Genomic DNA, 25,122 nt, shown 5'->3' with positions numbered 1-25,122 from the left:
TCGATGGTCGTCTTTTGGACAACTGTCAAGTCAGCAGTCTTCCCCATGATTGTGTAGCCTATAGAACTAGACTGAAAGACCATTTAAAGGCTTTTGCAGGTGGTTTGAGTTAATTAGCTGATCAGAGTGTGGCACCAGGGGCCATCAATTTTGAACCTTTTCACAATATTCTAATTTTCTGATATGATGAATTTGAGATTTTCATTTGTTGTCATTTGTAATCATCAAAATTAAACAAAATAAACATCTGAAATATATGAGTTTGTATGTAAGGTATGAATATAATATACAAGTTTCACTTTTTAAATGGAATTACTGAAATCAATCTACTTTTTCATGATATTCTAATTTTATGACCAGCACCTGTATGTATATGTACACAATATATATATATATATATATATATATATGTATGTATGTATGTATGTATGTATGTATGTATGTATGTATGTATGTATGTATGTATGTATGTATGTGTATGTATATATATATATATATATATATGTATGTATGTATATATATGTATGTATATATATATATATATATATATATATATGTATGTATATATATATATATATATATATATATATATATATATATATATATAAGGAGTGAATTGTATTCCATTATTAAAAATGCTGACCAAAAGTGAAACTTTGAAAATATTAGTAATCCAAAAAGTAATGATCAGAGTTATTTTGATATTTTCTTAGATTTCATTTTTTAAATGATCAAATTTTCCTTTTTTCCCTTTTATTATCAAGCTTTATTTTTCAAACTTTTATACAGGTTTCATGTTTTCACATAGCATTTTTTTTATTTCGATGCAGACTACCTTCCCTATCTTAATCACAATATATATACTATATATATATATATTTTTTTTTTTACTGGTAATTTTTTTCTAGCAGTATTTTATGCAGGCGATTTTTCACCAGATAAAAATTCAGTGTAAGGAATTAAATGTGTTAAGACATTTCAGTGGTTAAAACTCTAGGCAAGCTAAAAATCTTGAAAAAGAATGGTCTTTCACAGCTCATCGACGTGAAATGAAATAGTATGAAATATATAAAAAAAAAATGTCAAAATTAAAATAAGTAAAAACAGCAAAGTTACTCTTTCTTCTTTTTATTTTTTATTTTTCAAAGTTTAACTTCTAAAATTTATTTATTTTTCTTCAAATTTATGTTGACAAGAGTTGTGGCGCTGTGGTTAGCGCACATGACCTATGTTTGGATGCCTTAGTCCTTGATGTCGGGGACCCGGATTCAAATCTGGCCGGTGGTCCTTTCCTGCTTTTCTCTCCCACTTTCTCATACCCCCTTTTCTGTCAGCCGACTGTCCATAAAACGAGCCACTAGTGCCGTAAAAAAACAAGAGTTGTTTTTTTGCAACAAGAATAAAACAAAAGTCACTTCATAACATTCCTGACACATTCCAAAAGCCAACAAGGGATCCTGATTTATAAAATATTCAGCTGGTTCTTTGAGCTGATCATACTGTAGACATATTTTTATGGGTCGAGGGACTGCCATACCTCGGTGCATGGACGTCCTTGGAAAAGATGCAGTCCTGAAGGCAGCAGATGTTTCTGCTCCAACCTCTTACCATCACAAGGTCAAGGGGGCATGTCTGCTTTTCCAAAATGATCCCATTCAGTCTGTAGGAAATTCAGCAATTCAGGTACCTGAGTGAAAGACACAAACTGCATTAATTGATTATTTAAAAAATAAATAAAGCCTGGCTTGAACAGAAGCATTAGTCCAGTACAAATATGGTCAGAATCTCTCTCCATCACCTGTCATCATACCAATGCCTCCTTTGTGTCCACAATGAGCACAGCAACATTGTATGCCAGTTTGCATCTGACTCCCAAAGTACTAAATCTTGACTTAAAAACTGTGCCTCAATATCAGTTTCATATCAGTTAAGTCGCTTGGCAGAAGGAAAGTGTTCACATTGTTTGGTCATCTGCATATCCATCGTGTGACAGAGTTGGTAGAAATTACCACACTGACTAGAGAAGCTTGTTATCCTTACAAAAGTGCACAGGCTGAAATGTTTTTCCCTTTGTTCTGCTAATTTTTGACACAAAATTCCATAGACTCCTGGTTTGTAGATCAGGTTTGCACGTGCTACCAAATTTACCAACTAGAGATGCACGATATTGTGATTTTGGCCGATATCCGATATGCCGATATTTTAAAACTCATGTAGTCGATAACCGATATCGATACTGATGTTAAAGCTGGACAAAAATACGTAGTCGTTGAAAATAGCAGTTTTGTTATCAATTTCTGACACTTTGAAAAATAATATACTCAAGTATATTTTCATATGCTGATATCAAATTGATTTTTAAAAACGCGGTATCGATCTATTTTACTTTCAAAATTTCGTGAAATTTCATCGTTCTGTTACAAACTCTCGTGATATTTTGCAAATTCTTGTGAGATTTTGTTAGTAAAATAGATCGATACCGCGTCAATATATCAACATATAAAAATATGGCAACATTTCGTGAATTTTCGGGGGATTTCGTAGCATAACGATGACATATAGCAATATTTAATTAGTAAAAGAGATTGATATGGTGTTTTTAAATGGCAATATATCAGCATATGAAGATATTGGGATATTTTAATGTATCAATATTTTTTCCCTCGTCTTTAGAAGTTTTTAAGTCTGTAAAAAAGACGTTTTTGAGGAAGAAGAAGAAGTAGTTTTTAGACTTTAGAAACTCAGAAGCTGATCAAATATCGGGTTAAATATTGGTGGGGTGGCCGATGTCCAATATTCAGTTTTAAAATACAGGCCGATACCGATAGGGGGCCGATTATATCATGCATCCCTAATTTTGACATCAAAACCTTTTTTGCCTAAACTGAATCTTTGCCTCATAGACTCATATTGTGTTGTGTAGCATTAAGTGGAGGGGCCGATATATTTAGACAATTCAATGCATCTGAGGAGTTAGAATATTGAATATCGTTTTACTATGGAGTGGACTTTGTTTCCATTATTGTTTTAAGCAGGTTGGATACTGAGTGAATATCTGACCTGAGGGGGAGCTCATATCAGCGCTTCCTGCTTAGACATCTCTGATTTGCTGGTTTTTTGTTAGAAATTCCTTTATGGATCAGTGAGGCGTTTTCTTTCTTCTTCAGGCTCTGCAGTCTGACTCTTAAGAAGTTGATGTTGTTCAGGGAGCTGGACCAAGACCTCACCTCGTTCATCATTGCTGTGAAGATCCAGGTGAGCCTCAAACGTTTCCCTATGATTGGGTTCTGCAAAAAGAGAATTACTCTGCAGCGTAGCTCCCAAAAACAGCTGAGAGAGCCTGGCCTGTTTTTAGGAACATCTTAACCTTAACCTCACAGCATTCCTACCTACACCTAAAGAAGCCTATGGTCAAATGTCTGCAGCGTCCCCTTGGGTCGCTATATATGATGGGTAACAGATTATGGTGTATAAACCGCAATACGGGGTCTATCTCTCTGAAGAGCTAGCAAACCACAGACCAAAAACAACATAATTCCTAAAATCGGCTCTACTGTTACCGTCAGTTATATGAATATCTAACCCTCTTTAGTTCTGGTATAAACAGGATGAATGATCCATGTTTTGTTTCCAGGCTGCAGCTCAGTTTGAACCTTAAAGCATTTCCATGGCAACCTGGCCTTTCCTTTTTTCTGCCTTTTTTATCTACAGTTTTCATAACTTCTGACATAATAAACCAGTCATGACCTAATTGCGGTTCTGGTTCTCAGGGTTCAAAGCGGACTTTGAGATCCAGCGAGTACCTTCTTCCTCCTGGGAGCCTGGTGGAAACAGATCTGGAGCTCACCTTCTCCCTGCAGGTTCATCTTCTCCTCAGTCATGAAAATAACACAGAGACCAGATTTGTTGCTGATGTTAGCTCCTGTCTGTCTTCTGTCGGTCAGTATCCCCACTTCTTGAAGAGAGACACCAATCGTCTGCATGTGATGCTGCAGAGGAGGAAGAAGTACAAAAACCGCACCATCCTAGGCTACAAATCACTCGCTGTGGGTGTCATCAACATGGACGAGGTTAGACAAGAAGCAGCTGCAGGCTGGATGACCGGCTACCATCTTGCTTCTAGAGAAAACTCCTGCAAACAGCCAGACTGATTCAGGGTCATGACCTTTAACCTGTATGGTTAGACAGACAGTTTATTTTCACACCACAGAAAGTTTTAATTCCACCAGAGCATTTTACTGGCTTCTCTGTGTGTCGGTGTCTGTGTTTGCCTGGAAGGTGATGCAGCATCCAACGGATGGAGCCCAAATCCTTGGTCTCCATAGCAACCAGAAGGATGCTTCAGTGCGAGCAGCAGAACTGAGCGTCCATTCTTTGTCTAGCCAGCCGGTCGAGCAAGAGGATGTGTGTAGTCACCATGGCAACAAGACTAAAGCTTCAGGTAGGAGGACAGAAGTGGACATCCTGGAAGCTGAGCACAAAACAAACAGACACACTAAAACAATGCAGCTAACTGAACTTTGGATCTGCAATTATTTAAATAACCACATCTTTGAGATGTCCTTCGTCCATTTTTACCTCTACCTTCGATTAGCTTTGATTGTAATTCTTTCTCATAATTTTTCGTCCTGTGTGTAACCCCTCTCCTTTTAAAAACTTTTTACTCAAAAAAAGATTTTCTCAAAATCCCTTTTTGACATTTTTTGAAATTGTTTTTTTTCTTTTCAAATAAATGTATTCAAATGTTATATTTTCAAATTTCTTTCTTCTTAAGTATTTATTTTAAATTTTTTGGTCAGAACCATGAAGCCCAAAAGGAACAGCAATGGCCTACAGGCATAATTTGTGCTTTTTCCTAACGTCTGCTGCTATTTTATGAGTTACTGTCATTTTGTAAAACCAAATTATGGTAACAAACATTAGGTGTCTCTGCACAGAATCAGCTCAGAAGGTTCTGCTGAACAACTCTCCTTTGTCTGAATAGATTCGATATGAACAAACCCAGATTAATTATATGTAGAGCAGAGGTCACGGATTAGCGGACTGCAGTTCGGATCCGGACCCACCTGCTGGCTAATCCAGACCCAACCTGATTTAAAACATTTATAAATTACAACATGTTGTCCGACGACAGAGTCTAAACACGAAATCCCACGTCCTCCGCTCCGCTCCAGACTTCCTGCGCAAAGCAGCACCTACAGCCTCCGCTGTTCCTTCTGTCTTGCTCCTCTACGACTTCCTCGGAGCTCAAGGAGAGCATGCGCTATATTATTATTAAAGTCAGGAGCAAAACATGTGGAAATGAACTCTTAATATGTTATTATGACATATTTAATATGCTAATATGACATATTAAAAAAATCCCCACCATCATCCAGCCAGCATATGTTTCAGAGAAATGTTAGTTCTCTGCTTCCAAACTCAGCATCTCTTCATCCAGGCCTGAGATGAGAAGTTTCTTTTGAAATTGTGAGTGGCGCTCTTGTATGGAGGATAAAAAGTGCCACAATTAAATAAATAAATACAAAGATAAACAATTAATTAAATGTGTAATTCATTAAATAATTAAGGAATTAAATATATAAATGTGTCATTAATTTAATAAAATACGTCTTCATTTTATAAAAAAAATATCTATAATTATTTCAGTGTGCATTTAATTATTTCACGGTCCTGTGTCGCAGTGCATCGAAACCATTAAAAGAATCTGTCAAACTCACCCATCAAAGTTAGAGGGCGGGGTTAACGCGAATCGAGTCGCCACCTACTGTATCAGAGTATGTTCACAACCTGTGGATCACAGTCTCTGTAATCGATTTGCTTCGCCTTAATGTGCAGGGTGACCAATCAGGTGTTAGATAACCGCCCCCTAACTTTGATGGGTGAGTTTGACAGATTCTTTTAATGGTTTCGATGCACTGCGACACAGGACCATGAAATAATTAAATGCACACTGAAATAATTATATATATTTTTTAATAAAATGAAGACGTTTTTTATTAAATTAATGACACATTTATATATTTAATTCCTTATTTATTTAATGAATTATACACTTAATTGTTTATTGCTGTATTTATTTAATTGTGGCACTTTATGTTAGTGACGTGGTTTTTAATTAATGAATGACACATTTATTTATTTCATTCCACATTTAATTAATTATTGACACATTTAATTATTTATTTAATGCTGTATTTATTTATTTAATTTTGGCACTTTTTATCCTCCATACACTTGGGCGTTCTGACTGGATTTGGTGAAAATTTTGAGCCTCTTAGTATAAAATAAATATTTTGATCGAGATGAGAAATCTGCCTCCTGGTATGTTGAAGTACCAATATTTTGCATCCAATAATTTAAACAAATGGTCTTAGTTTTTTGGGAATATATAAGCTCACAAATGAGCCTAGAATGGCTTAGTCTCCATTCAAACCCTGGTTTAAAGCTTTGCATGGCAGCATAAAGCCCACTGCTCTCATTAAGCCATAAAAAGAAAACAAACAAACGGTCAGTTCAGGTGTTTCATAAATTATGTAAATCAGGAAATTGTCTATATACCGGACTGAACAATTGTTGTTCTCTACTTCAAAAAACACTTTAGATTTTAAAATTTACAAATGTTCTATTTTTTTTTATATTTTCTATTTAAAAATTCAATGTATAACATGGATTCATAAAAACTGCATTTTATTGCAGTATTAATTTCTGTTTAAAGTAACCGATTATGATAAAAAGACCTTTACTGGTTGATGATTTTCTTTATTCGGACCCCGCTGATTTTTTATTGGTTACCCCTGATATAGAGCTTAACCTTAAATTCATTAAAATTACTTTCATATATCAGTGTTATCATAAAAAAGAGTAGTTTAAAATTATTTTAAAATTATCTTTTCTTCTGGGTCTGGCTCCAAACAGATTGTATATGTAAACCCATAAAAAGAGAATAATAAAAAAAAAGTGTTTCAAAAGTTTTGGTCAAAGTAAAACATCATAACAATACTTAATTGTTGCACAAGGTTATAGTAGAAGTAATAGAATATTTCTTTAGTTAAATTTTTGAAAAAAAAAGTTCTGCTCTCTGATTCATAGATTAAGAAACAAAACCACACAGAGCAGAAAAAAGGCACATTTTATTCACGTGTGACACAAAACAGCTCCTGAGGCAGGATGTGATCATGACATGTTTGTTTGTGCAGATCGTTCTCCTGACACGGAACATTACTGGGAGGACGACGACGACAGTTTCTTCTCAGATCAAGAAGGAAGTGATGATGCTCTCCCGCCTCAGGTAACTGATGGTTCGTCCAAAATACAAATACATGATGAAAACCAAATACATGATGTCGTCCCAGAGCCGTACTTCCTTCTAAATATAATATTTAAAAATTCTCCCAGTTTAAGGCGTTCCGATGGGGTTTAGAGGCGGACGCGTTCTAGACTAGGGTTGGCAGTTTACAGTGACACAAACATGGCAATCAGAGGAGTCCTAGTAATGACCGCTTTCTATGACAGTGTTCAGATCTCTTTCCAGGGTCTTCACCAGAGGAATTTGAGGTAAGAAAGGAATGTTATGTGGAGGAGGCCAGCAGCCCTGCCTGAACCTTACGGGCATGAGCCGCCGGCTTTGTGGCTCCTTTCTCCTCCCACATACGGTGGTTTCCATGGGGACCGTCAGAAAAAACTCCAAACCAAACACTCCTTGTTCACAAAAATGAATAACTTTCATTACTTGTGATTCAGTGACACAAAATAAATGGCAGATAATTATGGCAAGGCAAGCCAGGCAAATTTATTTGTATAGCACAATTCAGTACAAAGACAATGCAAAGTGCTTTACATGATTAAAATACAGGAAAATAAAACAGAATCAAAGCAAGTAGGAAAAAATAAAAAATAAATAAGAATATTAAAAACAAAAAAGAATATTACAAACAGTTGGACTAAAGAAATTATGTTTTAGTTGAACTGTTTAACTAGAACAGTCGAAGGCAATCCTAAACAAATGTGTTTTTAGTCTTGATTTAAAGGAACTCAGGCTTTCCGCACTTTTACAGTTTTCTGGAAGTTTGTTCCAGACAAGTGGAGCATAGGAACTAAATGCTGCTTCTCCATGTTTAGTTCTGGTTCTTGGTATGCAGAGCAGGCTGGAGCCAGAAGACCTGAGTGGTCTGGAGGGTTGATACACTGATAGCAAGTCTGTGATGTATTTAGGTGCTAAGCCATTCAGAGATTTATAGACTAACATAAGATTTTAAAGTCTATTCTCTGAGATACAGGGAGCCAGTGTAAGGACTTTAGAACTGGGGTGATGTGCTCTACTTTCTTAGTCTTAGTGAGGATACGGCCAGCAGCGTTCTGGATCAGCTGCACTTTTTAGGCAGACCTGTGAAAACACCGTTGCAGTAGGCAATTCGACTAAAAATAAACGCATGGATTAGTTTTTCCAGGTCATGCTGATACATTAGTCCTTTAACCCTGGAAATGTTCTTCAGGTGATAGAAAGCTGATCTTATTATTGTCTTTAAATGCTTTTGGAGGTTCAAGTCTGAATCCAGCACTACACCTAGATTTCGGGCCTGATCAGTGGTTACTAGCTGAAGCGACTGAAGCTGTGTGCTAACTTTAGATCTCTCCTCTATTGGTCCAAAGATTATTACTTCAGTTTTGTTTTTATTCAGTTGAAGAAAATTATGGGACATCCAGGCATTGATTTCTTCTAAGCATTTCCTTAGTGCTTGAATTATGTTAGACTAGAGGCACACTTATTTTTTATGTATTTCTTATTTAATGAACTTCTTTATTTACCATTATGGCTTGTTCATAATGGTATAAATTGGCCTAAATAGTCTTTGACATTGTTAAAATTTGCATACAAGCTTTGACTATTGTAATGCATAATAGATCATTTATTTTCTGTTTTAACTGCCCGTTTGTATTCTTCAGTATAGTATGAACAATCATCAATTATATCCCTGTAAAAATAATGGGTCAGTGTCCTCTTCCATGTCCTGTCCTCTACTACGTGTAATTAAAAACTCTCTGCTCCAAATGTTTTGAATCAACAATAATCTCAGCTAGCGATGAAATGTGTGCACCTATCGTTAAGTCAGTAGGCGCTGACTGTGTCAACCCACAGATGATGCCGGTTGTAAACTTTTCTGTAAGCTAAGCTGCCTGATTTTTACTCCCCCGGGAACAATTCTGCCTGTCAGGAGTCAAAGCTGGCATTTATGTTTTCCAGGAGATGCAGAATGAGGACGATGACATCCATAGAAAGATAAAGAGATCTCACAGAAAAATCCTGCAGACAGCATCGCTGGCCCAGGTGAGGACCTACCTCAGCTCTAGTTTCTGTGGAATAATCAACCAAATAATAAAACATTGTTTTTGTTTTTTTGTCTTCCAGCATCCAAACCTTAAACAGAAGCTGGTTGCTCTGTTGAAGAGATTTAGGATCACTGATGAGGTTTATTCTGAATACTTGTCAGCTAAGAGTCATTATAGGAATATTTTAACATAGCGTAGCCATTAGCGATATAACAAGTATGACCTCAGGCAAACAAAGTGTAAATGCTAAGTCTTTCTGATGGATGATCTGAACATGAAGCTAGAGGTGGTGTCTGTGTTGCTGTTTTATAAAAGAACAGCCCTTTTATTAGAAACAGAATTGTTCACATTTGACTGAAGAATAAAAAGTGTTGTTGTCAATGCATGTTGCAGAACCTAATCTGGACCCCTCTGTGTGCAGAGTGACCCTGTTGGTCAGACTCAGGATGCTGAGTCTGACCAGGATCTTGATCTACTGTACGGCAGCATTGAGGTTGATAACATGAGTGACAGCGGCCGGGACATGTATGACATTGAGAGCATCCAGAGCACCCCCAAACCCAAACTCAGGTCAGCCTTAACAGTCCTCACTTAACAAATGTATAACATGCAAAGCTAAAGCATCCATCTCTCTGTCCATCCGTTATCCATCTGTAAAGGTAAATTGGTGCTGCAGGAAAAGGAACTGACTGGAACAGGAATGGCTGTGGGTAGGGGTGCAGGTCTACTGGCTGAAAGCAACTCAGAGGTGTTTGAGGTGCGCTGAATGAAAGTCACTAACCTTCGCAGAAGCTGGGCGTCTGGGCTGGCTCTGATGATTGATCCCCTGTAGAGAGGGCTCAGGCTAGAAGAGGTTGTAGTCAGTCAGTCTGGGGGTTATGCACAAAGAAGCATTCTACTTGGCAAAGGTTTCAAGACGGACTAAACAAGAGGAGAATCAAGGCAAGATAATCAATTTCTGAGTTCAGATTCAGAGTCTGAGTCCTCTGAAGGCCAGATTTATTGATTGACTACATCATAGCACGGCGCTGAGGCATGCTTGGATTGGAAGACTCGTCATTGTGCAGACAAATTCAGCCTTCTTTTTGTCCCTTTTGAAGGACGGGTTCACTGTATCCTTCATAGCTTTGGATATCCCATGATTCATTGCGAGTCTAAGAAAGCTGCTCCTTGCTCAGAGGAAAAATGTAAATGGCGCTGAACAGTGGTGAATATTGTAAGTTCAGTTTAATATAATAAAAGTATGTGAATAGTTCCATCTGAAAATAAAGAAAATAGTTTTTTTAAATGGTTATTGAGTCCGATATGTGGCGGGTAATGTTTGGTTTATTAAAAGGTTTTTATCTGCCCTGTGCAAATGGGTTTCTGCTGACATTTAAGGACAGATTCTAATATATCTCTAATGTGGGGACTATAAATCTGATATTCACGATGACGGTTTTGCTGCTGAAGGTCCTCAAAAATGTTATTAGCATCCAGAAAAGTAGTGAGAAGTTCACTATCAATTCTTTGCCTACTTTTTGGTTCAACTGTTACGTAGACAAACTCTTATGGCCTCCTTATTTTCACGAACCTCAAAGGACCCAGTTCTACGGAAGAGGATTAGGGCCAGTGGGAAAAAAAAAAAAGTTAACTGATTTTTAAATTTCATTTCAGTTTAGTATGGGAAAAAAGTCAGAATTCTGAGATGTTGATGTTAAACTGAAATAAAATATAAAAATCAGTTAACTTTTTTTTTTCAGTGGCCCTAATCCTCTTCCGTACAGTTCAGGTCCTTGGAGGACAAAGCTGCTGACATCGAACACATCAGGTATCAGAAGGCAGGGGTGGCTTTGCCGACAAGGGACATCGGCAGCTCCCTGTGGCGCCACCTGCTGGTCAGGGTGGAAAATTACAGAATGTAAACAAAAAATAATTAAATATATGCATCTATGTATTATAAAAAGCATAATACTTAGGATATCTAGTTGCTAATAAGAATTCCAGAAGTGTTAATGGATTAGTGGAGGATGTTTTTTTTTCTGGGTAGATCATCAAAATAATTTGTCCTCCTAACTGTCAATCATTCTGGTGATATGCTTACGTAAGGCTGTCCTATGTGCTCGTCCCCATTTTCACTTACTGGTGGTGAGTTTGACTTCGTGGAAAACTTGCAAACCTTCTTTTGGAAAGTAAGCTTGTATGAGCGATGCAAACAGCAACTTTTAAACAGAGCATGCAAGCTCTAGCACGTATTTGATAGGCGTTCTCTCTCAGGAGGGGGGACAGGGTTTTGCATGTGCATTTTTTTTTGAAGTGGAGTCTTTTCACAAATGTGCGAAATCCTCCAAAATACCATCACGTTTTCTGAGGATGTTAGGGATGTTTTGGAGTTTAAGTTTTAGCCCACATTTTTTTTTCCAACTTGAAAATTCTAAATGTTTTTTTTTTTTTTTCTACAAAACTTCTACTTTCATGAGTGAAGAAGAGCTTCTATGAGCCTCGTGCAGACAAGTTGACGTGAGTTTTTGTCTGCAGGCCATTCTTTGAAAGCAACTCTCAGATTGAAATGAGGAGTTCGGAGCATCAGAAAGAACAAACAGCTGCTGTGAGTAAAACTGTACCCGGATCAAACCTACATAGAACCCTGATTGTTATTCAAATGTTAATAATTTTTCTCCTGAATGAAACATTTATTTGGTGGCTTGAACATTTCCAAAAACTCACAAAACAAACTCCTCCTAGAGATTTTAAGCCACCAGCTTGGCCATTATGCAGGTAATGCATATGAGATTTAAAGTTATCAAAATCGAACGTTTTTGAGTATGTTGAAGGGGCGTGGCCAGGCCTCGAATTCAGCGTACTTTTCAATCAATTAGAAATGCAATAACCTTTACAAAAAGATTCCAAATCGAACCAAGTTTGTTAGTAATGATCCCCTTCGGGTGCCTGGTGAAACTGGCTGGTACAATGATGGCATCATCAAAGCCCGCACCCTGAAAGAGGGAAGTAACTTTCGCTTAGGGCGGGGGCGGGGGCTTTCTGACATTTTTAACCTCATCAACTTGAAAACAGGTCAGAAGTCTAATGCCTCTGTGCCTTAAATAAGTCTAACTTTATTTAAGGCACAGAGAATTTTAGTTAAATTGTGTTACCATGGCTACGGAAGAGGATTAGGGCCAGTGGAAAAAAAAAAAAAAGTTAGCTGATTTTAAAATTTTATTTCAGTTTAGTATGGGAAAAAAGTCAGAATTCTGACTTTTTCCTCAGAATTCCGACTTTAATCTCAGAATTCTGACTTTTTTCTCAGAATTCTGACTTTTTTCTCAGAATTCTGACCTTTTTCTCAGAATTCTGACTTTTTTTATTGTAAAAATTCTGTCAGAATTCTGAGATTAAAGTCAGAATTCTGATAAAAAAGTCAGAATTCTGAGATTAAAGTCAGAATTCTGAGAACAAATGCCAGAATTCTAAGAAGAGTCAGAATTCTGAGATTAAAGTCAGAATTCTGAGAAAAAAGTCAGAATTCTGAAAAAAAAAGGCAGAATTCTGACTTTTTTCCCATGTTAAACTGAAATAAAATTTAAAAATCAGTTAACTTTTTTTTTTTTTCTAGTGGCCCTAATCCTCTTCCGTACATGGCGGGATGGCAAAATGAGGCGTTTTGCCATGACCATACATTTGGCTATCAGATAAGGGATTATTAATATAGATACAGAGTATTTACTGTTCTCAGGCTATAATGGATAAATATTGTGAAATAAAGCATGACAATATAAATACAGCATACTGATTATATAATTTTAAGGATTCATTTCAGTTTATTTATATAATGGCAATTTACAACACATTTCTTCTAAAGGCACGTTACAGAGATAATTCAATTGACTCATTTATTTTATGCCTTTATATTTAAAATCTATAGTTTATCTTGCAGAGTTTAGAATGTGGACAAATTAGCATTTAGTTTATAGCCGCTGAAATGTATAAGTATCATATTATTTAGTAAAATAATGTTTTATTAAATGATTTGTGTAAATTCATAGTCTTTGTATTGATTAATTTAAATAGCTTTATATGTTTTTTTCAAATGGAATAATCAGGGGTCTGAGCTAGGGTGACCATTTCTATAGCACCAAAAAGAGGACATTATGCAACATATCAATAAATTACTCAGGTGTATATAAGGATTTGGTATACTCTCGTCTATAGTACAATTCTGAGGGGTTTAAAAAATGAAATAAAAAAAATTATTTGTTCACAGTATTTGTATTTACTCAATACACTGTGATGCACAAAAAGGGACCAATGAGATTATTCTTTTAAAATGCAGAATGAGACAAAGCATAACATATGTAGACTATGCTGACATATGTAGATTAAATGTGAAAAAAAAAAGAAAAAAAAAAAAAGAAAAAAAATTCAACAGGTACCATACATAATAAAAAAAGTTGAACCTTTTATGTAAACGGTCATAATAATTTCTTTTTTTTTTTTTTTTTTTTTTACTACAGTGTCCTGTCTGGCAATATGAATAATTGTCTTGATGCCAAAAAGAGCCCAACAGATTTTACTTTCACAAGTGGAGCAGTATGGTAATTGCCATATTGCTCCACTTGTTTCATGCATATAAATTGCTTTATTATAATTATGCAGGGAGTTTTACAGTTTATATGGACACTGCAATGTAAATAGAGCAGAAAAACAGAAGAAGAAAAAGGAAAAAAGAAAAAAAAAGGAGAAAAGATGAAAGAAAGAAGAGATACAGTAGAAAGGAGACAATGACAAAACATTTTTTCTGTCTGCTTCATCACCTGTAACGAGATGAAAAAAGAACAGCACAACAGAAAGACATGGTACGAGATATACAATAAAGCAACACCTTGAAACTATCGCTAAAGTAATATTATTAAGTCTGATATGTACTCTGTGTTACCTGAAGATATGAATGTGGGGGTTTCTGTACGGTCACAATTATCAAAAATAATCAAAAACCCATAGTGTTTGGCTTTTTAATACTTTCCCTACCTCCTGAAAGGTTGTCACCGTGTATAAGGGATTGCTGCTGCCTGCAGATAACTAAATGCTGTTTCGACCAGGTGGAGCCCCTGTCTGCTGGATCTCCCAGGTCCAACTGCACTGAGGGGCCCAGAGAAGATGAGGTGGGCTCTGGGCTGAGTTTATATCATAAAAAGAAAGGCTCTTTGGGTTTCGGATGCATGATTTTCCTTTTCCTTTTTTTCCTATTCGTTTCTCCTTATGCAGGAAGCGGAGGATGGCGCCTTGGCAACAGATGCAGGCCCTGCAGCCAAAACAGAGCTGCAGACACACATCTCCCCAAGGTAGGCCTACCGACTTCCATTTATCTACGCTTGACGCTGATAATAAGCCTGACCCAACTCGTTAATTCTACATTCCTCCGCAGTAAGACAGGAAGTCAACATCCAACAAGGACCGTCTCCTTGAAGGACCGACAGAACTCCAGAGGGATGGACAGGAACAGCAGTGTGGACAGTGAGACGTCATGTGACCATAGGATACCTGCTCCGCAGGTCTCACACACAGACACCCATATGGTCATTCTGTTGCCTAATCCTAACCCTAAACCCAGTCTGCAATAAGTGCCATTTAAAACTCAGTTCTAAACCTAAACAAAAACCCCAAAGCAGCACTGCTTCTCCTGGGAACCAAATCAGCATGTTCTTACAACATAGCAGAGGCTGAGAAGAATGAGCCTTACACGGTAGCAACAACACCTACATAGAAATACGAACATATCCACTCAGCTGAGGCTGCCAAACGGGTGGGGTCAGGAAGCACAGAACCTTTCAGATCTAAGTCCAGACCCACATCTGGCCCATTATTAGACCAAGCATGAGTTCATATTCTGATCCGGTTTCAGGTCTACTTCATTTAAAATCTAAGTTTAGATCCATATTTTCATCAATTCTAAGCTCAGGTCCAGGCTGAAAGTAAAGTTCTTCTCTGAACAGTGGTCCGTCTGTTCAGGTGGCCCGTAAGGTGGTTTTGGATCAACTCAACAGCATTCTGCTCTCAGAGGATCAGGTACCAGACTCCATCATCCTGATCAACACCACAGACTGGCAAGGTCAGGTACGTCTCACTCTGAACCGAGGCAGACTTTGTTCCTGGACAGTGACACGATGAGATACGTCTTCCGCTTCCTTCTCAGTACCTGTCAGAGCTTCTCTTTGATCAGCCAATCGTGTGCAGCGTCTCATCCGCTGATGTTCAGGCTGCCTTCAGCACAATCATCGCCCGCCTCCAGAGATTGTAGGAGTTCTCTTATTCGTCTTTTCTGAAGTCCTCTGCAGCTTCCCTTCTTTCTGATGTTTGACCTGAATGTGTCTTTCAGCTGTAACTATAACTCCCAGACTCCACCCACAGTGAAGGTGGGGGTGGCCGGAGACCAGAGTTACCTCAACACCGTCCTGAACTGCTTTGTGGATCAGCTGGCCAATAAGACGCCTGATTGGCTGCATTACCTCTGTTTCCTTATCATCCCTTACGGTAGGCACTGCTACAAACTCATCAGACTGAACATCTGATCAGCTTTGGTTCTAAGCAGGAGGTTTCTCTCCGTGGCTTCAGTTAAAGGAATAGTACACCCAAAACATGATATCTCAAATGCATCTGGAGATCTGGGAGGCTTCTTGCTGTCTGCTGACATTGAAACAATGGAGGTCTATGGTGCCCGAGGCAGAAAGGTCAATAAAAGTCCACAAAAAACGTGTCAATATTCCTCCATACTGCTCGTCCAATGTATTCCAAGTGTCCTGAGTGGGTAGCGTCCATAATTTACTCGAAACGAAGTCATTTAGAATGTTTTTAGAGCATAAACAGTAGTGTATAGGATTTCCTAAAAGCGCGCGCCTGCACGTTCACGACGCTACGGAAACCGCGGCAGACCAAACCAGATGAAAGTGCGCTTTCAGCGTCTGCTCTGCCGATAATGCAAGCGTAGAAGAAGAAATGTGCTGTTTACCTGTGCAAAGAAAGAAACAACGAAAGAAAAATGTCTGAGGACTTCAGTGTTGAGGAAGAGCATGAGTTCTTTGCCGAGCTGAATGCGCACTTTCATCTGGTTTGGTCTGCCGCGGTTTCCGTAGAGTCGTGAACGCGCTTTCAGGAAATCCTATACACTACTGTTTATGCTCTAAAAACATTCTAAATGACTTCGTTTCGAGTAAATTCTGGATGCTACCCACTCAGGACACTTGGAATACATTGGACGAGCAGTATGGAGGAATATTGACACGTTTTTTGTGGACTTTTATGGACCTTTCTGCCTCGGGAGCCATAGACCTCCATTATTTGAATGTCAGCAGACAGCAAGAAGCCTCCCAGATCTCCAGATGCATTTGATATATCAAAAAAGTACTCCAGAGTGTTGTTCAGCATGGGGGTGAGTAGAAAATGAAGGCTAATCATGTTTTGGGTGTACTATTCCTTTAAGTGTTGCAAGAACTTTTCATAAAGCTGTTTTTAAATGGATTCTATTTCTCACCAGCAGAGGGAGCTGTCTGTGCCTTTCAAAGTTCTTGTTTTTATGCCAGTTGTCTGGCTTCTGTTCCATCTTGCTCAGAACCAAAGCTGTTTTCAATTTTTCACTCTGTTTAGTTTTATTAGTTTTAAATTTTTAAAATCATTAGTTTAATTTAGTTTTTGAATGGGATATGCTGTTTTTATCTATATTATTTTAAACAATGGCTGCATTACATTTGACCCAAGCATTAGCTCAATCTGAGATATATTGACCTAAGATATTTTTAGGTTAATATTTAGCATTGCCCCTTTAACAAATATCTGCATAATTTTCTACAATTAGACAAAAAAATTGACTTACTCCCGTGAAAGGAAAAACACAGTTTTGCATAAAGACACAAGCTCATAATGGTAACTTAAAATCAATTGTTTATGGAGGTTTTTAGCAATGTTTTCACACTTTATTTTTTTACTCTTTTAGTTGTTTGTATTTTGGTTAATAAAGCAAATTTTCTTAGCTTCCAGTTTTCAGTTTTTTTAGCTATCTATAATAACTTTTGTTAAATTCATCTTAGCATCCAGTTATTGACTTTGCAGGATTCTTTTCTCTTGGATAAGCAGGCAGACACAGTAGAGATTTGCTTGCATTGTGATATTGACTCTACAGATATCGCTCACACCAAGCAAGCATGCAGCGAAAGTGGAGAGGAAAAACTTCCTTTCAACAGGAGGAAACCTCAAGCAGAACCAGAAACAGGCTCAGTGTGGGCAGCCCTCTGCTGAGACCAATGAGGATTGAAGGAGAGAGAAGCAGACATAGAAAAGGAACATTAAGGCACTGATCTATAAATACATTACATGTCACAAAAGGTGACAGTAAACTGGCTCTTTTTAGGAAATACACAGTTGAGCAGATGAGCCTTGTGTCCATTTTAAACTGAATGAAGAGAGCACATCCACAACAGAGTAGCTATGTCAAGGAGAGAAATAGGACTAAACACTGAAAAAAGGACTAAGTTGATCATCTATAAAAGTAGAACATAAAGAAATGAGTCAAGCAGGAAGAACTGACTCTTCTCAGAAACCTTTATAGTTTAAGGTTCATAATTTTTTAACCTTCTTTCCTGCTGCTTGACCTTCTACCTCACCCTGACCTCAAACACAAGCTGCACATAAACATAATATAAGATATTATCCTGTGCATCTGTGATCTGAGGAAGAACCCAGCTGGGTTTTCAGGACCCAGAGATTCCAGCAGCCTGTGTTCATGTATGGTCCTATCAGGATGTGATCCAGGTGTTCCTAAATGTTACCTCCTCTCCAGGGGTCCACCCTTTAGCAAAGTATCTGTCGGTTCTGGACGGGAAGTTTGGCAGCCTGTTCCTGGACGCAGGATGGAGGGAGCTGTTTGGACGAGCCGAGCCTCCACTGCTGGGTGAGTATTGGGTTCCTGTCACAAATTTCTCCCTGGATGAAACCTCAGATCTCAAGGTGGGATTGTCGTTTTCCTCCCAATAGATCCTCTGGGAGTGTCTGCTCGGGTGTGTGAGTATGTGGCAGGAGCTGCAGTATCCCACCTTTGTCCGATCTCAGAGGCCATGCTGACCTGCAAACACAGGAGGTACCATTGTTCAGAAAGACAGGCTGTATGACTGGATAGGCTGGCATTAGTGTCGGATAGCATTATGGCTTATAATCGCAGCTTTCAAAACAGGAAACGCCTAAAGGGCTATGCCAACTTTTCTCTTACCTTAGGTATCTTCAATCAGGGCTCGTACGGGTGCTGGAAATCCTTGAAAATGCTTGAATTTTGACGTTGTGTTTTCAAGGTTTGAAAAGTGCTTATATTTTGGATGAAATGCTTGAAAATGCTTGAAATTGTAACTATTTATGTCGCAAAACATACCTATCTAACTGAATCGTGTGTTTATTAAAAGAAATAAAATGTTGGAGAGCCCGAAAATGAAACCTGCTCGCTTATGTGCGACTGCGATCTGCCGGTCTATTTCCATGTGTGACTCCGCCCCCATGAAACCACTACTGCATCATGCTGGGAGGTTGTCGTTTCAATGAACGTTGGCTGGAAGATAAAAAAATACAAATTATGGATTAAACGGGGACAAACCCCACGAGTTTCTTCTTGTAAAGTCTGCAAAAAAGATGTGCAGCTTTTCACAAAGGGCGAGTCTGCGCTGTCGAGTCACATGAAGGGTGAGTCATAGACTTTTTAAGTAAGCCAACTGAAGTAGCCTAGTACACGTTAACGTTAGAGCCTATTTGTTTACGCTAGTAACTGCTAGCTAGGAATTCACAGGCTAAGTTACTGAGTGACTGAGAGTACGGTGTGATAATGTAATGTTAGTAGGGATGCACAAATTTGGGATTTTGGCCGATATCCGATATGCCGATATTTTAAAACTCATGTAGCCGATAACCGATATCGATACTGATGTTAAAGCTGGACAAAAATAAGTAGTCATTGAAAATAGCAGTTTTGTCATCCATTTTTGACACTTTAAAAAAAAATATACTCAAATATATTTTCATATGCTGATATCAAATTGATTTTTAAAAACGCAGTATCGATCTATTTTACTTACAAAATCTCGTGAAATTTCATCGTCCTCTTACAAACTCTCGTGATATTTTGCAAATTCTTGTGAGATTTTGTTAGTAAAATAGATCGATACCGCGTCAATATATCAACATATAAAAATATGGCAACATTTCGTGAATTTTTGGGGGATTTCGTAGCATAACGATGACATATAGCAATATTTCATTAGTAAAAGAGATTGATATGGTGTTTTTAAATGGCAATATATCAGCATATGAAGATATTGTGATATTTTCATGTATCAATATTTTTTCCCTCGTCTTTAGAAGTTTTTAAGTCTGTAAAAAAGAAGTTTTTGAGGAAGAAGAAGAAGTAGTATTTTTTTTTTTTTTTAGACTTTAGAAACTCAGAAGCTGATCAAATATCGGGTTAAATATCAGTGGGGTGGCCGATGTCGGATATTCATTTTTAAGGCCGATACAGGCCGATACCGATAGGGGGCCGATTAAATCGTGCATCCCTAAATGTTAGTATTGCAGTGTTATTGCAGTATTGCAGCACTATCTTGCGGGCCGTCTCGCCAAAGTCACGCTACCGCCTCGCCAACGTTCCAAAAAAACAAAACTAAAAAACCCCCAAAAAAACAAAGTTTTAATTCATTGCCAGGCCCAGACCTTAAAACAGCATTGATAACTCTACGGCTGATAATACTGAATTGCGACACCCTCTGGTTGGTTATATTACTACGCCATGGCAGAGGATTAATCCAACTGGTGGTGGTGTAAGGTAAGGAAAAAGTTTTGAAATGGATCTTGAAAGTGCTTGAAAAGTGCTTGATTTTGACTTTGGAAAAGGTGTACGAACCCTGTTCAATCTGCTCTAGTTTAGATACTACAGTACTCAATTTCATAAAACCTGGATAATGTTATTCTAGACTAATAGGAGAATATAATAAATCCAGTTTGAGATTAATTAAACCTTCTCAGTTACCAGCATTGGCTTCTCATGTGCTAGCACCGACCTCTCGGTACTGTTAGCTCTTTATCAATCAGATCAGTGGCTGACATTAGAAGGATGAAGACATTAGGATGAAGTCTCCAGTTCTTTAATCCAGAGACAAAGCAAAGAGGATAATTTTCAGAGAGATCCTCTGAAATGATAACTTTTTTCTCTGCAGCCCTGAAGACGACTCGTTTCAGAAGTTTGTTCCATTTATCGGGGTAAGACGCACTGCAGACAGGAAGTACCATCACAGCAGCTGCTTCCAGTGCTGACCTGCTCCTCCTGTCTGTCTGTCCTCAGGTGGTGAACGTTGGCCTCGTTGAACAGAACTTCTTGTCGACCTCAGGTACGTCTGAATCAACCGACCCCTCGCTCGACTGACGTGGACTCTGTTAACCCCCCCCCCCCCCAAAACCTGTCCACATACAGTGGACTCAGATGACTTCATACTGGGATCTCCTCCCTGCCAGTATGGGGTTGGACTCACCTCCACACCCCCACCGTCCCCCTCCATTAGGTACTTCCTGTCCACAATGTCCCTCTTTGGAGACATCTTACCTAAAATTATCCAATGAAATCTCCACTTCCTCTCTGATCAGCTCTTCAGCAGAGATGATGGGTCTGCAGGTGGACTACTGGACACATTCTGGAGGAGGAGGAGGAGGGGGTGCAGCTGAGTGGAGAAAGGAGGTGGGGATGAAGAACAGTCTGAAGAACAACTTCCGCTGCCTTCAGGTGTCCCGTCTGAGTGCAGGAGAACTGATGAGTATGACGGTGGTGATGAAGGAGAAGAATAAAAAAGGTGAGGAGGAGGAAGGTTAAGCCATCAGGATGCTTTTTAGTTCAACTTTGATTAACATTTGAATCATAGTGCTTTACTGCCCCCTAGTGGACACTTTTCATCACTGTTTGTCACAAAAAAATCTATGGTTATGATGAGTTGGTTCTTTGTATGTCAAAATAAGTCGTGGGTCATATACTCAACAGTGTATCACATTTTGTGTGTGTATTTTTATTAAACTTTCCTTATATAATCCAATATTAATGTCATAGTTAAGACAGTAATACCAGTAAATCACCAATTAAGTGTCAGCATTGTGATATAAACACATCAAATAAGATAAATGTTGTCAACTAAGATAAAAGAGATTGCATTTTGCAGGGTATCTTAATGAAATGTTATGATTAAATTGAATCATCTAACAAGTAGAAAAATATAATTGCAGTGAGAGAAACTGTGCTCAAGATGTTTATTTTCAAGCTTCACCTCTCTTCATTTTTTATGTATTCAGCTCCTGGTCTGGACTGTTTAGCATTTTTCTCCACTGGTCTGGATGATTCTCTGGACGCTGTACTGTTGAAGATGATTTAGAAATCATTAAATAAATGACTCCTTATGTTTGAAAGAAAGAAAGAACAAATTTTTTCAAATTTATTTACGGACCGATCAGACAGTGAAGGAAAACAGAACTGGATGAATAAAACTTCTCATCCCTTCCTCTGGAAACAATTCATTCACATCTTTGATTAAGTTTAGGAACAAGACGATAAACATAAATCCTTCAAAATGATCAAGACCATTTAGAAACTTTCCAACAGTAAATAATAAATAAAACTAGCAGCACTTGCTGAGGAAACCATTCAGCATGCATGGAGCGTGGGATAATCTTCAGCCTTCTAGCATCTCAGTCCTCCACTGCAGCAGAAACAAACATGTCTTAAAAGCAACACCACAATCTTTTGGAGAAATAATAAAATGTATAAGATGAAAGAAGACTGTTTGAGATTTGAATTGCTTAAATCTCCACTGTACTTATTCAGATTTCGCTTTGGAAAAAGAAAACTTCTATTCACGGAAGCTTTCTCCAGAATTTTGATGAGGCAAAGTCCTCAATAACATCTTCAAAAATCCAGAGATGTGGTAAATCAATTTCAAATTGCCAACAACAGAAAATACATTAGGTTTCTTTTCTGTTATTCTTGCTCTCCGATATGTTTTCACTCAATCTAAGGCCTCTGGCTCTGATAAGAGAAAGTTTAAAGCTGTCGATCGGCCCAGGACACACAAAGGGCAGAGGCTAGGGATGCACGATATAATCGGCCCCCTATCGGTATCGGCCTTAAAACTGAATATCGGACATCGGCCCCCCCACCGATATTTAACCTGATATTTGATCAGCTTCTGAGTTTCTAAAGTCTGAAAAAAAAAAAATACTACTTCTTCTTCTTCCTCAAAAACTTCTTTTTTACAGACTTAAAAACTTCTAAAGACGAGGGAAAAAATATTGATACATTAAAATATCACAATATCTTCATATGCTGATATATTGCCATTTAAAAACACCATATCAATCTCTTTTACTAATGAAATATTGCTATATGTCATCGTTATGCTACGAAATCCCCCGAAAATTCAAGAAATGTTGCCATATTGTTATATGTTGATATATTGACGCGGTATCGATCTATTTTACTAACAAAATCTCATAAGAATTTGCAAAATATCACGAGAGTTTGTAACAGAACGTCGAAATTTCACGAGATTTTGAAAGTAAAATAGATCGATACCGCGTTTTTAAAAATCAATTTGATATCAGCATATGAAAATATATTTGAGTATATTATTTTTCAAAGTGTCAGAAATGGATAACAAAACTGCTATTTTCAATGACTACTTATTTTTGTCCAGCCTTAACATCAGTATCGATATCGGTTACCGGCTACATGAGTTTTAAAATATCGGCATATTGGATATCGGCCAAAATCCCAATATCGTGCATCCCTAGCAGAGGCATCTTCTGTTTTGGTTTAGCCTAGTGCAGAGGTCTTCAACAGGGGGTCCACGACCCCTAGGGGGTCCACGGAGGTACTTCAAGGGGGTTGCAAAAGTTTTAGTTAATTAGACTTTTTTAATATTCCCCCCTTCAATTTTTTCCACTTATTGAAATGTCCTTAAATACACATTAACTTGAATTTAACACACTGTAGTAAACAGATAAATGGAGGCAGACGATGTTTTTCAGTCATCAATGCACACATTCAGAGACACACAGGAGCTCTTTCAAGCTGGGCACCGTTTCATTGTCCCATCAACCAGGAATCAGAATCAGAAATGCTTTAATAATCCCAGGGAGAAATTACTTTCGTTACATTACTCCGTCTGCAATAGAGTGACTGTAGGACCAGGTTTATATAACACAGTTTCATAAAAGATATATATTTAGGAGTTCCCCGCTTCATCTCACCATCAGTCTGGAAAACGTTGAAGACCCCTGGCCTAGTAAGTAGGATGACCCCTCCAAGATGGCGGCCGTATTTCATGAGCTGCAGCAACTAACTAATGCAGGGTCAACTCTATATCTATGCCTGCAGCTGCTCAGGCTAACGCATGAAGTTTCTGGCTATACATCAGAGACGTGTTCATTGTTCTTTTGTAATTATCTGTAATTGTCTCATTGGTTTATGAAAACTTAGCATTTTCCTTTTCAGTTAACCTTGCTGAATTATTTCAGCGTGCTTTAGCTCATTTTAACCACCTAATCTTACATGCTAGCTATTGTTGCTCATTCTAGTTGTCCTTCTCCACTTTACTTGTATCTGATACACATTTCTGTTTGTATTTAGGACAGTTTTATGAAAAATAATTCAATTGAAAAGGATTTTTTTTAATGCATCTGGAAAACCATGAAGGAATGAATAATTTCACCTTAAGGGCCAGCTAACTGTGTAACTTTGCAAAGTATTCCAAGAGGATGACGAAGCAGATAAAGATGATGATGATGATGATGATGATGATGGTGTTGTTGTGTATTAGTCATGTTCCTCAGCAAAAAGTCCAAGGAGAAGGAGGTGGAGTCGAGGAGTCAGGTGATCGACGGAATCAGCAGGTTGATCTGTACGTCCAAACACCAGCACACACTCAGAGGTACACACAAACACACAGCTTTGTTTTCATGACATATGGGGACATTTCATTGACTTGCATTCATTTTATATGGCCTAACCCAGACCCTTACCCTAACCTTACCTATTACCAAGTTGTACCCAATCCTAACCTAAACTGAATTCACACCTTAGTCCTAAACCTAACCCCAACTCAAAGAACAGAACTTTGCCATATAGGGACCAGTTGAATGTCCCCATATGTACCTGTAAGTCCTCGCATGTAGGATATTTTTCAAAACACTTCCGTCACATTGTAGGTAAAACAAGACCACACACAGGTGCTCTGTCTTACTATCTATGTTGGAACTTTCCATGAACTTCTATTCTTATTCCATTTCTTTCTATGGCACCCTGAGCCATAACTGACCCTAAACCTAAACTAAACTTAATTCCCACCTTAGTCCTAAACCCCAAGAAGAGAACTTCTTCTCAGTTGTTGGTCCCCATGATTGTGGAAACTGTGACCCTCCTACGGTTCCCATCCTCCACTTTAGAAACACCAACTCTAGAAGTCAATAAAAAGATTTTCACAGATTAGACATTAGCTAAAAAAAAAAGAAACGTTTCTGCCCTGTGCCAATTATCTGCTAAAAAAACCTCGCTTCGTCTTGACTTGGAGCGGCAGCGTGGTTAAGGTAGCGGCCTCCAGGAGGGGGGCCTTCTTCTCCAGCTGTTCATTTTCACAGCTCGGGGAGGGGCTGTTGCTCACACTGCAGAACTCATGAGGATCAATTAGAGAATACCACTTGTGTCTGATTTGGAAGAAGGAATTTGATTATAGCATAGCTAAAAACAAGTTGATT

The 25,122-nt window shown here is 38.1% G+C and overlaps 1 protein-coding gene across 4 annotated transcripts in view; it reads left to right on the top strand.

The window, feature by feature from the left end:
* Positions 1-25,122, top strand: part of LOC119785461 (phosphofurin acidic cluster sorting protein 1-like) — a 36,806-nt gene that overhangs the window by 10,177 nt on the left and 1,507 nt on the right. Inside the window, exons 2-23 of one of the 4 annotated variants that reach the window (XM_038288152.1) lie at positions 3,168-3,255; positions 3,771-3,860; positions 3,945-4,070; positions 4,279-4,441; positions 7,200-7,291; positions 9,254-9,328; positions 9,410-9,469; positions 9,752-9,900; positions 11,848-11,917; positions 14,409-14,471; positions 14,575-14,651; positions 14,735-14,861; positions 15,319-15,423; positions 15,503-15,603; positions 15,686-15,840; positions 18,140-18,250; positions 18,334-18,436; positions 20,550-20,592; positions 20,675-20,720; positions 20,804-20,891; positions 20,974-21,176; positions 24,189-24,299. In XM_038288152.1, the coding sequence (XP_038144080.1) occupies positions 3,168-3,255; positions 3,771-3,860; positions 3,945-4,070; positions 4,279-4,441; positions 7,200-7,291; positions 9,254-9,328; positions 9,410-9,469; positions 9,752-9,900; positions 11,848-11,917; positions 14,409-14,471; positions 14,575-14,651; positions 14,735-14,861; positions 15,319-15,423; positions 15,503-15,603; positions 15,686-15,840; positions 18,140-18,250; positions 18,334-18,436; positions 20,550-20,592; positions 20,675-20,720; positions 20,804-20,891; positions 20,974-21,176; positions 24,189-24,299 (2,246 nt within the window). Of the gene's footprint in view, positions 1-3,167; positions 3,256-3,770; positions 3,861-3,944; positions 4,071-4,278; positions 4,442-7,199; positions 7,292-9,244; positions 9,329-9,409; positions 9,470-9,751; positions 9,901-11,847; positions 11,918-14,408; positions 14,472-14,574; positions 14,652-14,734; positions 14,862-15,318; positions 15,424-15,502; positions 15,604-15,685; positions 15,841-18,139; positions 18,251-18,333; positions 18,437-20,549; positions 20,593-20,674; positions 20,725-20,803; positions 20,892-20,973; positions 21,177-24,188; positions 24,300-25,122 lie in introns of those variants that run through there. The other 3 variants (XM_038288151.1, XR_005281041.1, XM_038288153.1) reach the window with 3 other exon arrangements.

Source organism: Cyprinodon tularosa, unplaced genomic scaffold (assembly GCF_016077235.1).
Source record: "Cyprinodon tularosa strain WSP-4 unplaced genomic scaffold, ASM1607723v1 ctg25, whole genome shotgun sequence".
NCBI classification, from domain to species: Eukaryota; Metazoa; Chordata; class Actinopteri; order Cyprinodontiformes; family Cyprinodontidae; genus Cyprinodon; species Cyprinodon tularosa.
This window is presented reverse-complemented; position numbering and strand designations above follow the sequence as displayed.